The sequence below is a fragment of the Sceloporus occidentalis genome, unplaced genomic scaffold (genome assembly GCF_023333645.1).
Source record: "Sceloporus occidentalis isolate IW3139 unplaced genomic scaffold, rSceOcc1.0.p SCAF_1, whole genome shotgun sequence".
NCBI lineage: Eukaryota > Metazoa > Chordata > Lepidosauria > Squamata > Phrynosomatidae > Sceloporus > Sceloporus occidentalis.
The window spans coordinates 221,535,293-221,552,324 of record NW_028316981.1 but is presented as its reverse complement, the minus strand read 5'-3'; the positions used below and the strand labels follow the sequence as shown (position 1 = coordinate 221,552,324).

General features: G+C 42.4%; 1 protein-coding gene across 3 annotated transcripts in view; it reads left to right on the top strand.

Annotated features, from left to right (window-relative positions):
* Positions 1-471: 471 nt before the first annotated feature.
* The window catches only part of LOC149323510 (2-hydroxyacyl-CoA lyase 2-like), a 31,726-nt gene continuing 15,165 nt past the window's right edge, over positions 472-17,032 (top strand). The window contains exons 1-6 of one of the 3 annotated variants that reach the window (XM_089489095.1): positions 562-632; positions 10,736-10,897; positions 11,273-11,474; positions 11,562-11,689; positions 11,975-12,113; positions 12,430-12,541. In XM_089489095.1, coding sequence (XP_089345221.1) covers positions 10,760-10,897; positions 11,273-11,474; positions 11,562-11,689; positions 11,975-12,113; positions 12,430-12,541 — 719 coding nt within the window. In that variant the 5' untranslated portion in view covers positions 562-632; positions 10,736-10,759. Of the gene's footprint in view, positions 633-10,735; positions 10,898-11,272; positions 11,475-11,561; positions 11,690-11,974; positions 12,114-12,429; positions 12,542-17,032 lie in introns of all 3 variants that reach the window. The other 2 variants (XM_089489096.1, XM_089489097.1) reach the window with 2 other exon arrangements.

Genomic DNA, 17,032 nt, shown 5'->3' with positions numbered 1-17,032 from the left:
GTTTGAATCCCGTCTCGGCCATGGAAACCCACTGGGTAACCTTGGGCAGGTCACACTCTCTCAGCCTCAGAGGATGCCTATGGCAAATCCCCTCTGAAGAAACTAGCTGGAGATGACCTGAAGGCACACAGCTGCAACGACGACAACAAGATGCACCTCTAAATTAGGCCTCAATTCCAAACAAAACTTCCCCTAAGGATTCCCAAACTTTTGTCCTCCAGAAGTTTTGGACTTCATCTCCCAGAATTCCTGACGGTTGACGCAGATGGCTGAGGCTTCTGGGAGTTGAAGTCCACAATTTACTTGAAGGACCTATGTTTGGGAATGCCTGAGAAAGTGAACTCGCAAGATACCTATCCAGGCCTGACTCTACACTGTTACTATCTCTGAGTATGATCGACTACGAGTCGCGGGGCGGGCCAAACATCCACCCAGCTTCGCCACCAAGTTTGCTCCTTCTGCCGCGGCATCCCGGAAGTGAAAAGGGAAGTTGCCCTGGCAACCGGGAGATGCCGGCCCTCCTTCTCGCGAGAGTTTCGCGAGCGCGAGAGTTTCCTGGGCGGGGAAGCCGTGGCCTCGCCTTCCTCGGGCGCAAGGAGGAGGAGCAAGGCTTGAGGCGGCACTCCGAGGAGGTAAACGCGGAAGGGAGCTCTTTTGGAAGCCCTCTCAAAATGGCGGCCGCGGGGAGTGGAGGGAGAGGAGAGACCGCCTCGCCAACCCCTCTTTTTGTTTTTGTATATGAGCCTGCCCTGGGCTGAGCGTCGGACTGCGGCTCTGGGTTCTAATCCTGCCACGATCCACAGAGTGGGGTTGGGCAAGTCACACTGTCTCAGCCTCTTTGGTGTGCCATTGTTTCTCGCCCATCACGGGGTTGCGTGGCAAGAGGGCTTTTGCTCTGTGGCTGAGAGAGCGAGACTTGTCACCCAGGGTTGCTTTTGCTTTTGTAAAACACGGTTGAGTTGGGATTCGAACCCAGATCTCCAGAGCCCTAGTCCAAGGGTCAAACCACTATGCCAGGCTGCTTCTCGAGGGCTGGATGCTTCAGGGCTGACCATTAAAATGGGATAGTTTGGGGAAAGGCAGTGGTTTTTCAGCTCTAGGAATCGTAGGCTCATGGAGTTGGAAGAGACCCCAAAGGCCATCCAGTCCAAGTCCCTGCCATGCAGGAAGTCACAATCAAAGCATCCCCATCCAGCCTCTGCTTAAAGACCTCCAAGGAAGGAGACTCCACTACACTCCATTGAGGGAGTGTCTTCCACTGTCAAACAGCCCTTACTGTCAAGACCTTCCTCCTAATTTCTTTTCCCTGCAGGTTTTGGACTACAGCTCCCAGCATCCCCCAGACATATTCCCGAGAGGAAGGAAGTATTGCACCTGTTCAGCTACAGACAAGGCTGGATGCAAGATCGGGTGGATTTAGCAGCAGCAGCAGCGACAGGAGTGTTGTTGTTGTTGCTACTGTGTGCCTTCGAGTTGTTTCCAGCTTATAGGATTTTCACGGCAAGATTTGTCCGGAGGAGATTTGCGATCGCCTTCCCTTGAGGTTGAGAGAGAGTAGTTGCCGCCGCTAAGAGGGCCTTCTCCATCTCGGCCTCCAGCCTCTGGAACACGCTGCCCTTTGAGCTCCGCTCAGCCGCCTCCCTTACCCAGTTTAGGAAGGGGTTAAAAACATTCTTGTTTGAGCAAGCTTACCCCTGACTCCCTGACCCCTAAAGTATTCTCTCCTCGCCCCCTTCGTCAGCATGTCAAGCTGGCACGAATTGTGGCGCTTATTGTTTTATTGTAAAAGGTTTTTAATGCTATGTTTCGATGTTTTTATATTGCTGTATTGTTGTATGTATGTTGGAAACCGCCTTGGTCTTATAAAGGCGGTATATAAATAAACTTTTACTTACTTACTTAACTTACTTTCTTGCCCAAGGTCACCCAGTGGGCTCCATGGCTGAGCTGGGAAACAAACCCTGGTCTCCAGAGGCACAGTCCAACACTCAAACCACTACGCTGCACAGGCACTAACACTGGCATTCAGTGGCTCCGTTGCCATGGCCGTCCTCTTGAGGGTGAGCAAGGCCTGTTACAGACTGCCAAAATAAAGCTGCTTCGGGTCTCTTTGGAGGTATGCTATTTAAACAGTGCATGGGTCCTAAGAGTCCGGAGGTGGTGCCAAAGCCACACTCCATTCCTAAGCACTGGAGTGCAGCTTTGGTGCAGCTTCCGGATTCTTAGGATGCATGCATCATTTAAACAGCATCCCTCCAAAGAGACCCGAAGCAGCTTTATTTTGGCAGTCTGGAACAGGCCCAAGTGTGGCTTGGGGACTGCTCTGCAAGATTAGTGCAGCTCATTAAGGAATTTTACGTATGTGAGAGGTTTACGATCGTGGTAATTCCTAGTTGCTGTTGTGTGTCTCCAAGTCAGTTTGACTTAATCACGGGGTTTTCTTGGCAGGAAGAAATTTCAAAAGGGAGACACGTAAGGCAGAAAAAATGAAATCCTTAGATATAGGATGGTGGACGTCTGGCTGAAGAAGACTCCATGTGAAAGGGATCTAGTAGATCACAAGTTGAACATGAGCCAACGGTGTGTTGTTGCAGCTAAAAAGGCCAATGAGATTCTACGCTGCATCATTAGAAGTACAGTATAGTGTCTAGGTCAGGGGTAGGCAACCTTTTTGAGCCGGGGGCCAGTTTGCTGTCCTTCAGACAATTCGGGGGGGGGGGGGGGGGGGACAAATAAATAAATAAATAAACCGGGACAAATGTAGGACAAAATTTTAAAATGAATGAATGAATGAGATTTTATTTATATACCGCCATTCCTTCGATCACGGCGGTTTACAAGATAATAATGAAATACAATACAGCGCAGAACAAAATTTTACAGATAAAAATTAAACCACGAAAATCCCCCATATAAAACCATATGATAAAATACATCATTAAAAATCTGTCATTCATACCTAATAATTAAAACCAGTTAAAATCAATCAAAATGGAGGACACTTTTTATAAAAAAGATGGAGGACACGAGAAAAATTTGCTGATTTTTTAAAAAATGTTAATATAAATGCATGTTTCTGAGGCTCCTAAAGACAATTGCCCCCACTCGCCCGCTGCTTGCCCCCGCTTGCTCCTCCTTGCCCCCCAATTCTGGAGATCCGGGATCGATTCCCAGATCAGCCATGGAAACTCATTGAGTGACTTTGGGCAAGTCACACTCTCTCAGCCGCAGGCAATGACAAACCCCCTCTGCACTAACCTTGCTAACAAAACCCCAGGAAAGGCTCACCATAAGTCAGAAACAACTTGAAGGCACACAACAACAACAACAAGCTCCATGCAAGACCTAACCTGCATCTGCACCAGAGAAATAACCCGGTTTGGCACCACTTTCACTGCCATGGCTGAATGCTATGGAATTCTGAAAAGTGTATCAAAGTTCTGGTATCAAACTGGGTTATTCCCCCAGTGTGGATGCTTCCTAAGACTCTTCTATACCCAAGGACTCCATCTCTCTACACTTCCCAGAACCCCACAGCCATGGCAGTGAAAGTGGTATCAAACCGGGTTATTCCCCCAGTGTGGATGCAGCCTAAGCCTCTTCTAGGAAACCCAAGGACTCCATCTTCTTCCTCTTCCCCTTGCTTTGGCGTTTTGCACACAAAGCACCCGCGCCTGTTGTGGCTGCAGACCGGAGGCGAGGTTACCTTCTCCAAAGGTGGGAGGAGGTGAGAGCCTCTGCGGCCAAAACCTTCCAATCAAAGCCAGGGCTGGAGATGAGGCCTCTTGGCCCCGTGCGAGAGGCCTTCCCCGGCGAGGCCTTGGGACTGGCTCCAGCACGGACCTGCCGCTGATTGCCACAGGCGCAGGGCCTTTGGCGGGGTCAAAGGCCGCTCGCGCGAGAGGCCAAAGCCCCCGTGCCTGCGGCATTCGGTGGCAGGTCCTTGCTGGGGCTGGTCCCAAGGCCTTGCCGGGCCGGATCTGGCCTGTGGGCCAGGGGTTGCCGACCCCTGGTCTAGGTCAAGGGAAGTAATACTACCACTCTATTCTGCCTTGATCATGCCTCACCTGGAATAATGTGTCCAATTCTGGACACCACAATTCAAAAAGGATGTGGACAAATTGGAGCATGTACAAAGGAGGGCCACCAAAATGGTGAAGGGTCTAGAAACCATGTCCTATGCAGAATGACTTAGGGGGCTGGGTATGTTTAGGTTGAAGAAGAGACGGTTAAGAAGTGATATGCTAGCCCTGTTTAAATATTTGAAGGGATGTCATATTGAGGATGAAGCAAGCTTGTTTTCTGCTGCTCCAGAGACTAGAACACGGAACAATAGGAAAAGAGATTCCACCTCAACATTAAGAGGACCTTCCTGACAGTAAGGGCAGTTCAACAAACTCCCTCGAAGTATAGTGTAGTCGCCTTCTTTGGAGGTCTTTAATCAGGTTGGATGGCCATCTGTCGAGGATGCTTTCATTGTAAGTTCCTGCATGGCAGAATGGGATTGGACTGGATGGGCCTTGTGGTCTTTTCCAACTCTATGATTCTATGAGGATTTCAGAGAAGATGTCATGATCAGAGGACCCAAACCTAAAGAGCCAAGACAGCATATTTGTGTAGATTAACTAATACTTTATTCCAGAATCCAAGATAATGGTTCGCCACAGATGTGGTAGTGTCAAATCTAAATTGTCCCCAAATCAGCCATCCTTTAAGGATTCCCTCTCCAACTCCCCTTCTCCCAGCCCGCAGTCTGTGCACTTTCAAGTACATCAAAGGGTTCTTTAAACTTGCCACTTTTCCCATTATCATCTCTCTCAGGAAGCAACATGTTGTCTTGTTTACTATCGAAAGTTTTCCCTTAGGAAACCAAAAGGGCCCAAAACTATAACTCTCCCCTGCCACTGTCAACCTGTCCCCGCTTTTTATTTCATTTGGATTACAGCCCCCCTTTCTAATTTGTCCTAAGCATATTTTCCTTCCATTTCTTGCCTCCCTCCTGTCTCTTTTCTCTCTAATTAATCATAGCACTATTTCACCATATCAAATTGCTTCTATTTCACTATGGTCCGGTACATACAGGCCCTTATTGACACCCTCGTTGCGTGCTAGGGTTGCCACGGGGCTTGTAAGGCTTCCAGATTGCATTGGTCCATCCAAACCTCAAAGGGGTGGGGGCACCCTCCAGGAACTGGCCCCAGATCTGTAGTACCCGCTTGATGGCAAAAGCTTCCTTCTCCCAAGTGGGCCTTTCACAAGTCACATTCTCTCAGACAAAGCCATGGATCGGAAATGACTTGAAGGCACAGAACAACCACAAGACTTCAATTAAACATTAAGGAATAAAGGTTAGGTATCCAAAGGAAAGGGGATCAGGTAAAGTGACAAAGGGGGATATATCTGGGGGTAGCTGTGTTGGCTGTACAGCAAAACACAGTGTTATGAATGTTGTTACATTCTGATGAAGGGGATGGAAACAATGGCCCATTCTGCACCGGTGGAAAGTATGCGCTCTGCGCATACTAGGGTTAGAAAGGGCAGAGTGCGTACAAAATGGCAACGCCTGTTCTACACAGGTGCTGCCATCTTGACGTTGTGGGCGCCTAGCATCTGCATGTCGCGAGTGCGCCATTGGCGCCTTGCGGCGTCATTAGCGCGCTGCAAGAAGCGCCATTTTGGGGCTACTTTTTGCTCCGCCAAGGAGCCGCGCGGTATGTAAGCTGCGGCTCCCTCGCGGAGCAAGCGGAGGCGCCGCCAGACCGCCCTTTTCCGGCGGCCTGTAAAAGGCCAGTGAGTAGAAGAGTTGTAGGTGGAAGTAATTTCTCTCACTGTGCATCTTGGACGTTTGGGAACTTGAACAAAAATTTCTTTGGGGTTGCAGAATTCTTATTCAGTTCTCTGTACATGTGAAAAATGTACATGAGGTTTCATGGTGTGAGGCAAGATTGCTGACCTGAACATGGGCATTAATGTCATGAGCATATTAATTCATAATTAGGTCCTGCAAATTTAACACAAGCTTGCTCTCTGGTAAATGGATTCAAGACTATATTCCTAAAGTTTAGCTCAGAATTTTCTAGAGAGAACAAAATTTGGGGGTTGTGCAAAATGTCCATGTAATTTTATTCTTTGCTATAAATGTTTATACTTCTGTTACATGGACTACTTAAGCATATTTCATGCTTAATAAAGTTAAGAATAATTAGTGCTTGCTCTCAGGTATTGCTCCCCATGTTCCTTGCTTTGAAACAGAAAATCAGGATTTAATTATAGCTTGTAAGCAACTACAGTAGGCTTTCACATTCACTGGGGTTGGGGGCACAGCACCCTCATGAAAGTGGAAAAAACGTAAATAAAAAACACTATTTTTTAAACTTGAGAAACCACTTCTAGGAATTCCTAGGTCCTCCAGGACAACTCTATGGTCAATAAATGCCAAAAGTTGAGCTAGATCACGCTGGAGGACCTAGAAATGCCTGGCGAAGCGTTTTGTTTCTTGGAATCTCTAGATCCTCCAGTGCAACTCTATGGCCAACTTCCCCCACAAATTCTCAGGCGAACCTAGAGAGAACATATTACCGTAATCAAATCCACGAATACTGAGATCTTCAAAAGTCAAAGCCACAAATTGGAGGGCTGACTGTAATATATTCATATTAATTTCACTGTTCATTTAAATTAGATTGCTTATTCATGAAGCAGTTTAAAAAAAAATAAGCACACATACACACCCCATATTTCTGCATGCTAAGCAACACCTGCTGCAATTCTCCTCTTCTGCACAGCTATTAAAGGGACAGGAGTCTGCTTCAGTTTTCACTCTGGGAACCGATCTGTCCTCCTGCTCCTTACCTGAAAGGGCTTTGGTGGACTTTGTATTCATTAAGCCAGCCTCGTAATCGGAGTGTTGTAAGTCATAGGCTTGTAATGGTTGATCTTTAACACAAAAGGCACTAAATGGAAAGACCTTTGATCTTGGGTTGAGAAAAGAAGATAGGCGTGTCATCTTTGAAGGAAGTTTGTCTCTGTCTGGTTAGGTTTTGCCTGGTGTGGGTTTGACATCCCTCTCACCCCAGTGTTGTCATTGTGGAAGTAGTGGGGTTCTTCTGCTCTTCACTGGCTGGATCGTTTTGAGCTTTTGGTGGGGATGCTGGAAGTTGCAAGGCAGTTGATCTCGAGAAAAGATTGGAAGAGTGGAGAGCTCATTTTGTAAAGTGAATTTGAAGTTGTGTCTGCAATCCAGGTAGAGCAATGATGAAAATTATGTTGTGTTACTTTATTCCAGGAATCGTGTAAGAATAAGAATTCAAAAATATAGCTGTGTTAGTCTGCAGAATATGTAGAGAGATCTTGTAGCACCTTTGAGATTAGCTGAAAAAAAGAAGTTGGCAGCATGAGCTTTCATAGACTTCAGTCTACTTCCTCAGAGGCATTTGGCCCCCAAATATATCTGAGGAAGTAGACTTAAGTCTACGAAAGCTCATGCTGTCAACTTCTTTCTTTCAGTCAGTTTCAAAGGTGCTACAAAATCTCTATACAGTGTATAGAGACTGTGTAAGACTGGCACCAAAGAACCATTTGGGTGAAAGGAGAGACTAGTTGGTATCTTTCTTTGCAAGGCTCACAGTACAGGTAGGATGGTTTTTGCACTGAAAAGATGATGACTTCTGTAATTGTGTTTGAGAAAGAACTGGGAAATTTCAAGCCTTGATTGGATTTCTAGACAGGGAAATTCCTTAGGTGTGTGAGTGCTTCGGATATGTGTTGATTAAAGGCACATGTTATTAAAAGCTGGTTGCATGAACTGGGCAGATCTTTGTATAAGAAAAAGGAACAATTTGAATGAGTTCAGCTTTGAAACAACAACAAAAAATGGACCTGGAAGAAAGGTGTTGTGTTCACTGGACCCGATCTATGTAAAAATGTTTGTATTTTAGGTAAAACAAAAGGCAGAGAACAAGAACTTTGTCAATTGTTCTGCCAAATTATCTTACAAACATTTTTGATTCAACTAGATCAAACTTGGTGTTGCAACCCTTTCAGTTTGTGTAGATAAGAGATGATTCTTTAGGATTTGAACTATCTAGGGACTTAAAACTTTTGGTTATTGATGTATATATGTATGTATGTATATGAAAGGAAGGGCTTTGATTGATTTCTGAATTATCTTTGTTTGTTTTTTGGCCTAGCTTTCTGGCTAAGACCCTAGCTGACATCAAAGTAATGGCTTCAGCTGTTTATATGAATGCTTTAGCATTCTTTCATGTGTATCTGAGCAAAAAGTGGAGGGAATAACTGTACAATGATGTTAAAAGAGCTGAACTGAATCATATCAAATGAAGGTTGGGGTGTATCTGAAGATCTACTCTGTGGCAGAGAAGAAATCTCATATTTCTGCACTTAACGTGTTTTCATAGTGCCATGTGAACCATTTATTGCTTCTTATGGGGAGTTCTAGTTGCCTGCTGTGTCCACACTTGCATAGTGTTTATCCACTCCTGTAATAAAACTGATGCTAAAATGAAGTTATGGAACGGCCCTGGTGCTGAAGCATGTCATAGGGATGGTCTTCATGCAGCCATAAACATTGGGTTGCGAAACGTTTCCTGTGCATGAAGTTTTCATTTGTTCTCTTGTGTATTCACAGTTCTGAAAACATGGTGACTAGGGCCCAAAACACACTGGAGAAATAACCCAGTTTGAGACCGCTTTAACTGCCCTGGCTCAGTGCTAGGGAATTCTGGGAACTGTAGTCTTGTGAGACATTCAACCTTCTCTGTCAGAGAGCTCTGGTGCCACAAAAAACTACAGTGCTCATGATTTCCCAAGCACTGAGCCAGGGCAGTTAAAGCGGTCTAAAACAGGATTATTTCTGCAGTGTGTTTTGGACCATCTTGATGCTTATCAGATGCGTTCCTTTGTTGGTGCTTATTTTGAGATTCACTACCAAATTAGTTAAAACCTTGCTCTTAATCCTGGTTGAAGATGCATTTGAGCTAGCATCTGGAACTCCTCCCCACTGATGCCTGGCTTGTACTTTCTATGGCCTGTTACAGACTGCCAAAATGAAGCTGCTTGGGGTCTCTTTGGAGGTATGCTGTTTAAAGGATGTATGCATCCTAAGAATCCGGAAGCTGCACCAAAACTGCACTCCAGTGCTTAGGAATGGAGTGTGGCTTTGGCGCGACTTCTGGACTCTTAGGACCCATGCATCATTTAAATAGCATACCTCCAAAGAGACCCGAAGCAGCTTTATTTTAGCAGTCTGTAACAGGCCTATATTTAATATTCTTCTACCTGGGGATTGTTGCATGTGTGTTTACGTGTGGGTTTGTGTCGGTGTTTATGCATGTCCAGTTATTTATGTGTTAAATTTTGAATAAAATATAATTTTTAAAAATTTAATATTCTTCTACCTGCCTTGTACACTTGTTGCTTTTCATGAGGTTAGGCAATGATGAAATTATGAAATGTATGGCCAAGGGTTTTTATCTACAGAGACATCACAGTTGCCAGTCAAGTTGTACAGCCTTAACAGCAGAGTATGTTAATGGAAATTATTCACAAGTCTATGCAAGTTGGTCCTGCCTATCTGGCACCAAATTAATATTACACATGAAAACGAAAACCACACTAAAGGTTCAGTCTTCTGCATACATGCAGGGATCTTGCTGTTTTCAATAGAACTTACTATATGGTAGGTTCTGCAACTGTAACCGCACTTCGGTTATTTTTTCCCCACCAGCTATTTTAAATTAACTGTATTTGACTTTGCAGGGAACACCTCAGATACCTAATAAAGAAATAAATGTAACATAGCACTAAGGATGCATTTTTAAGTAAAAGTAATTTTAACAAATATGTTAAATCAGATCTTTGTCAGTATAAAGTCCTGAAAATACATAATACTTTATGTTTGAAAACTTTCTGTTTATAAATGTGTAAATTTACAGCGCTTTATAAATAAAGGTTAATAATAATAATAATAATAATAATAATAAACTTTCTGGAAAACCATAATCGCTGTCTATTGAGGTTAGCTGCTAGAATTAGCATAGGTATTCATGAAAGTAGAGGAATTAAAGAGCCATTTGCAAAGGCGTGAATCTAAAGTTAGCTCTCCTTACAGCAGACCCAGCCAGTTATTGACATTTCTGAACAAAAGATCCCTTTGTATTGACATTGCATTTTTTTAAAGCAGAGATTGGTTACTGCCTCCCCACAGGACCTCACAAGGCCTCCTGAATTTACAACTCTACACTTTACAACTAATAAGCTAGAGATTATAGTGATGGCAAAGAGCCAGCGTGGTGCAGTGATTTGTGTGTAGGACTCTGATTCTGCAGCCCAGGGTTTGAATCCTGGTTCAACCATGTAATCCCACTGGGTGACTTTGGGGAATTCACACTCTCTCAGCTGCAGGAGATGGGAATGGCAAACTCTCTCTGATGAAACTTGCCAAGAAAACCCTATTTTAGGTTTGCTTTATGGTCACCATAAGTCGGTAACAACTTGAAAGCACACAACAACAACAGCAACAGCAACAACAAGGAGATATAAGATAACTAAAAGATAATTGAGTAATTCCCAGACTGCAGGGCAAGCTGGGGTTATCAATAACACCATGATATAATAAAGGAAATGGCTGTCCAGGAATGCCATCAAGCTCTCATGTAAGAGTCTGAGATATACAAGCTATAGAATTATGTATGCGTTTGTTTTTCTTTTGGGACAGCAGTGTATCCTTAGGCGATTCTGAATGAATCCTGACATGATTGCTCCCTCCTTGACCCTGGGAGGCACCACAACATGGCTAGTGGCAGTGCTGGGAACCTTCATGGTGACAATGCTTGGGGCGGCACACAAACTGGGACTGATCTATCAGCTTTGGTATCAGGTAAAATAGAAATTGCCTTCAGATTCTTGTATCTACTCAATAGGAAACAAAGGACCTTAAACGAGAGTGGGCAGGGTTTAAATAGCTGAGATTTGATGTTGAATCAAATCCATTTAGTCATTCTTGTTGAGATTTGTATTCCCTCTGGGATCTGGTAACCTTGATTTCTGTTGAGATGACATCCATAGCAAAACATCTGTAGCAAGTGGTTTTAATGAGACGACTCTAAAATGAGCTAGTCCCAGAGGTGTATCTAGTCTTCCTGCACCCAGATCCTCCATTTATGTACTAGAGTCTGAATATCAGTTAATAGTTGCCAGCTTGTATTTTTCCTACAGAGCCAGCCAACATAAAAGATGGCATTGTCTGTTTCAGGTGGACTCTAAGAGCACTCGACATGGTGGGGAGATTGTGGCAGAAGTTCTGAAAGCCCATGGTGTACGCTTTGTGTTCACCCTGGTTGGGGGACATATCTCACCCATTTTGGTGGCCAGCGAGAAGCTGGGCATTCGTGTGGTGGACACAAGACATGAGGCAACAGCTGTATTTGCAGCAGATGCAGTGGCCAGGCTCTCAGGTACCTACTTTGTGCCTATTGTTTGCTGCCTAAAGTGAGGTAGTGGGGCACAAACTGACACCATTCCTGAATTTTTTTGTGTTACAGGGACAGTGGGAGTAGCTGCTGTGACAGCAGGACCTGGAGTGACAAACACTATAACGGCTGTGAAAAATGCCCAAATGGCAGAGTCTCCAGTGTTGTTGATTGGAGGGGCAGCAGCTACATTGCAGAAGGTAGGCTATTCCAGCCCCTGGTCCTTGGGTTGGAGGGGAAGCTGGAGCTTGATGCTGCTCATGGTTGGTCTAGTTACACTTTGTCTCATCTGCTTTCACCATCACCATTCGTGAGCTTGTTACCTGCCTCCACCAGCTTTCGGTCGCAGAATTATTGTAGTTAACTGACTGTGTGTGTGTATACATATGTTTGTATCTCATGGCAAGTTCAACTGTCACAACGTGAGCTTTTACAGTAGTGGAAAAGTGAGCTTTCATGTTTTTCTTCTCTCACCCTCTCCTCAGGGCCGAGGGGCTCTCCAGGATATTGACCAATTGTCTCTCTTGAAGCCGCTATGCAAATTTTGTGCTTCAGTGAAGACAGTCCGAGATATAACTCCTGTGCTGCGAAAGGCTATTGCCATTGCCCAGTGTGATACCCCAGGTATGTCAGGGCTTGGGTTGAGTCCATATTGCTCTCTTAGAACCACAGTTGCTGAATGCTGAAGCTATTGACAATTCTGAAGCAATTTGTGGCCATCTAATGATTAAAATCAGTAGCCTAGTATTGGCTCAGTAATATTCCTCTTGCATTCCCTATGGTCCTTGGAAGTCAGAACCACTTTCCCTTGGAGTAGCACTGCTTTTTCCTTTGGATAAGGCAAAAATCAGATCTTGGGCTCATATCCTCAATTTATTGTCCAAATGAGTATTTTATTGACAGAGTGAGATGATTATAAAATTTCCTGCTCATCCTGCAGGTCCTGTATTTGTGGAGTTTCCTTTGGATGTTTTGTACCCCTATCATCTGATTGAGAGAGAGCTGATCAAGAAAACATCTTCTAAGGGTCTTGTGGGAAAGTTCATTAACTGGTAAGTGAGTTGTCGTCCCACTTAAAAAAGTCATTAATTCCTAAGTATTGATGGGAGCTGTGTGATGGTTCCTTTGAGGACAGAGACCAAGGGTTTTTTCAGGATATTAGTCATCAGGATGTGTATTGGAGAGACCCTAAAGGATAAGTTTTTGTCAGAAAATATTGTTTTCCTTATCAGACTATGGTAAAATGGATTTTATTTTGCCAGTTTTACATGATGAGGTTAATTCCAGACAAGCTGAATTCTCAGTTTTCTAGATCTCAGGAAGGACGATTTTCTCCTTCCCGTCTTCCGTTCATAGTTTTCATACTTCTCATGCAAATTTGGTATTTTGATTGCCACTAACCAGGGCAAAACCAATAGGGGAATATCAACCTGATTGCCCATATTTTCCTCTAAGAAACGATGGTAGCAATATCTTGGGTTACATTCTTGTGATATCTTACCCACCTGCGTGTGGGCTAAGAATCCAGCTCCTCAGATCTTTGTGATCTAAGACCGTTATCATATAGTAGGAAATTTTCATCTTGCACTTTATAATTTTAAGTTGAAATAATGATGCAAGATATAAAGTCAATACCTGTAGTGGACTTTAATTATAATATTTATTATTTGTGGTATTTATACCCCACTCTTCAGCCCTAAAGACTCTCAGAGTAGCTTACAGATAGTTATTCAGACAGTTCCCTGCCCTTAGGTTTATAATCTAAAAAGACATGGCAGAAAAGGAGAAAGGAATGGTGGTAGGGAAGGGGATCAAGTCCAGTGGTTCTCTCCCTCTGAGGCCTGGACCATGACAGATGGACTGAAAGGAGCGATCTTCTTGCTCTGGCTAGCCCTGATGGAGTTGGGCTTGCCTTTCACTCCCTGGATGCGATGGCATGGCATGGCCCTGGAGTCAGATGGCATGGAGGAAGGGCTCTTCTTCAGGAGTTGGGCCTGCCTTTTCAATAATAATAGTGGTACTGATGCAGAGAGTATTTTGATACATTACTGTAATGAATAATTACATTGCTAAAAACATCACAAATGTTTTTGGTTGTTTTTTTTACACAGCACCCTTAGTCCTGCTGAGTTTCTCTGTGGCTTTTGATACTATCACAAAGCACTGTGGCTGCGTCTGCACTGGTTTGGCATTACTTTAACTGCCATGGCTCAATGCTGTGGAATTTTGGGAACTGTTGTTTTGTGAGACATTTAGCCTTCTCAATCAGAGATCTATGGTGCCACAATAAATTACAGTGCCCAGAATTCCATAGTATTGAACCATGACAGTTAAAGTTATGCCAAACTGGATTATTTCTGCAATGCGGATGCACCCTGTGAAAAAACCACAACAAACCTCTAATACCCTATACCATACAACCCAACACAGGGTTTTTTACACCATCACTCATATTGACCTTCTGCTTCTTGTTTGTTGTTAGTAAATGGCATTGAAAGACATGAATGTGTGTCACTAGTTACTAGTTCATTTGTGGCTGATTTCAAAATGCTGGTTAATACTTTTAAAGCCTTGAATGATTTAGGACCACATTACCTAAAGAATCACTTTCTAGTAGCCATTCTTGTCCATACATATAGGTCAGGGCCTTTTTTGTGTACCTGCTGGTTAGAATAGCTGCATTGGCAAACACAAGAAGCCGGTCTCTTTGGGTGGTGGCCATTACTTAAACTTCCTTCCTGCTATATTGTACCTTACACCTTCATATCAGGCGTTTATGAAACCTTATGAAAATTAATAGTTCAGAGTGGTTAATAGGTACCTGTTTAGACAGGCTTTTAAAACGGAATGTTTATAAAGGACTGGCTTGGGATGTTGTTTCATTTTAAAGTGCTTTAAACAGTTTTATCTTTTTAAAATATATTTTATTCTTTTAATACCTATCTATATTCTTATTGTAATAATTTCATTCCTTTTTAATGCACCCCTTTTCTATGTTTTTAATTGTATTGTTCTTTTAATATTGTTGAGCTGTTCTGAGTCCCTGGGAAAACAGCAGGATACAAATAAATAGTAGTAGTAGTAGTAGAAGATGATGATGATGATGATGATACTTGTGGTCCACATTCGATAGGGCCATTTTTGTATAGTACATGTTCGTGTTCAATGTCTAATGTTTTGGGACCGCTTTGTGAGAACTTTGCAAGATTGTGCGAGCTAAATGTATGAATGAGTGGAAAATCAGTGCATATGTCCACATAGTTGAGAACCAAATAAATATTTTTGAAAATGATAAAAAGCTTAGAAGTACAGTACATGTTTCTTCTAAAACTACAAAATAGGTAAGAAAAAATGCATTGCAAGTTTGGAGGCAAAAAAAGAAACAAATGGATAATCCCCTTGCATAATGTATATAGTCTTAAGTTTTATAAAGAACAGAGACAATTACATTACATTACTGTGATTTGATTTACTTCTTTAGACTATATACAAAGTTTGGGGTGTGACTCTTAGACCCCATTCCCACTGGCTTATAAAACAGATCAAGACTCGGATTATGGGAGCATTGTTCCCATTTAAGCGCGCATTCGATCCTCTTTACACCAATTTTGTTCCCATTGGAATTCAGATCTGATTCCCATGTAATCAATTTTTCCAGGGAAACCCCAAATCGGGGGGGGGGGGGGGGTGTTTGAACCTGGGTTAATTTGACTGCACTTTTCCTGAGGTTTTTCCTTGCACCTCCTGTGTCCGATCCGGGGCAGATGAATGGGAATGACAAGGGTGTCCAATTCAGTAACTTGGGGATGGGAGGAGCAATGCTCAAGGGGCTGGCTTGGGGGAGTCACCAGCTTTGTTCTCTTTCCTGCATTACCGGTGCCATTTCCCCCCATTCGCATAGCCTTTCCCCCGGTGGAGTGGGAAGCATGGTAAGGTGATCGCATGTATAGACAAATTTATTTAAAAAAAAAAAAGCTTTCAATCGCCAAAGCACTCTGTTGGGTGTCCAAACATATCAAATTGCTACATTGACCTCCAAACACGGTAAACACATTACGCCCCCCTGCAACCTCCCCCTTGCTCCACATTCATAGATCGACATGTTAGTTTTTTTCCCCCAAAATTTTATTACACCGTGTATAATACTTATTATACAATCATGTTTCATATTATAATTTTCTCCAACCACCCTCCACCCAAATAAGAAAACAGCATAGAGAAATTAACAATCCAATCGAATTAGCAATCGGTTTCAGAGATATGGAAAATATTATTGATTATATTATTAACTTCTTCATACCCCATTTTACCTTTCACGTTCTTAATTACAATTTCCCATTTGTCTTCCCAGGGTTCTTTATTGCTTTCCCCAATATATTTTAATCTTCTTTCCCTAAGGAAGTCGAATAATATATATTCTTTTATATATTTAAATAAGTAAGCCTTGTTCCAATTTAATTTGTTTCTCCATCCATAAGCAATCATTGCATGAGCAGCTTTTATAAATTGTTACATATTTATGATTATTATTCAATCTTAATTCCCCTAAATTGAGAGTCAAGCAATTTTTTTTACTTAATTGTATTTCTATCCCTATAATTGTATTTATCTGTTGCTTAACCTCAGTCCAAAATTTTTGTACAAATGGACATTCCCACCACATATGTACATATATTCCTTTAACACCACATCCATGCCAACATTTGGATTGAAATCTGTCATTTGTAAATGCTAATTGGTGTGGTGTCCTATACCATTTTTCAATCATTTTCATTTGTTGTTCTTTTACATTTGTGTTTTTAATTTTAACAATTTCTTGTAGCCAAATTTTAGATCAATCAATAAATCTTTTTCCCAGTTCATTGTCAATCCCTCTATCATTCTAAATTGGGTTATTAACATATTCTTATAAATTTTTCCTATTAGTCCTTTACCTCCTTCTAATTTTTTAAAAATTATTTCTTCTAATAATTCATTTGGTCATCAATATTTAATTGTGTTTCATCTAGTAATTTTATTGTCCCTTTTATTTGAATCCAATATTGCTTACCTATTAAAATAGTTAATTTTTCTTCCAGTATTCGTACCCCTGTTAAATCATACAGATCTCCAATTATTTTAAATCCCTTATTCTTTAATTTTTTAATTATCTTTCCAAGATCTTCATTGTTGCTTTTATTTAAATAGTCAATTGGTAGCCACTTCCTATTTTTATACCCAGGTTTTTACTCCACATCTCCCATATTTTATAATTCACCCTCATTGGACCAATTCTTTTCTCTTTTTCTCTCCCCCCCCCCCCCATATTTTCCCCTGAAAGATAGAGACAAACTCCATTTGATTGCTCTGTCTTTCTAATTTAATCCACTTTGTATTATGATTATATTCTACCTCTATCATTCTTAGCAATTGAACTGCCTCAAAATATAATTCGAGTGTCTAATATTACTCAGGTCTGTAATAACTGCCTGTTCCATTATTACATCCATTACATTATATAGTCCGTCTTGCAACTTTCCCAAAGTACATCACTGTGCGAACTG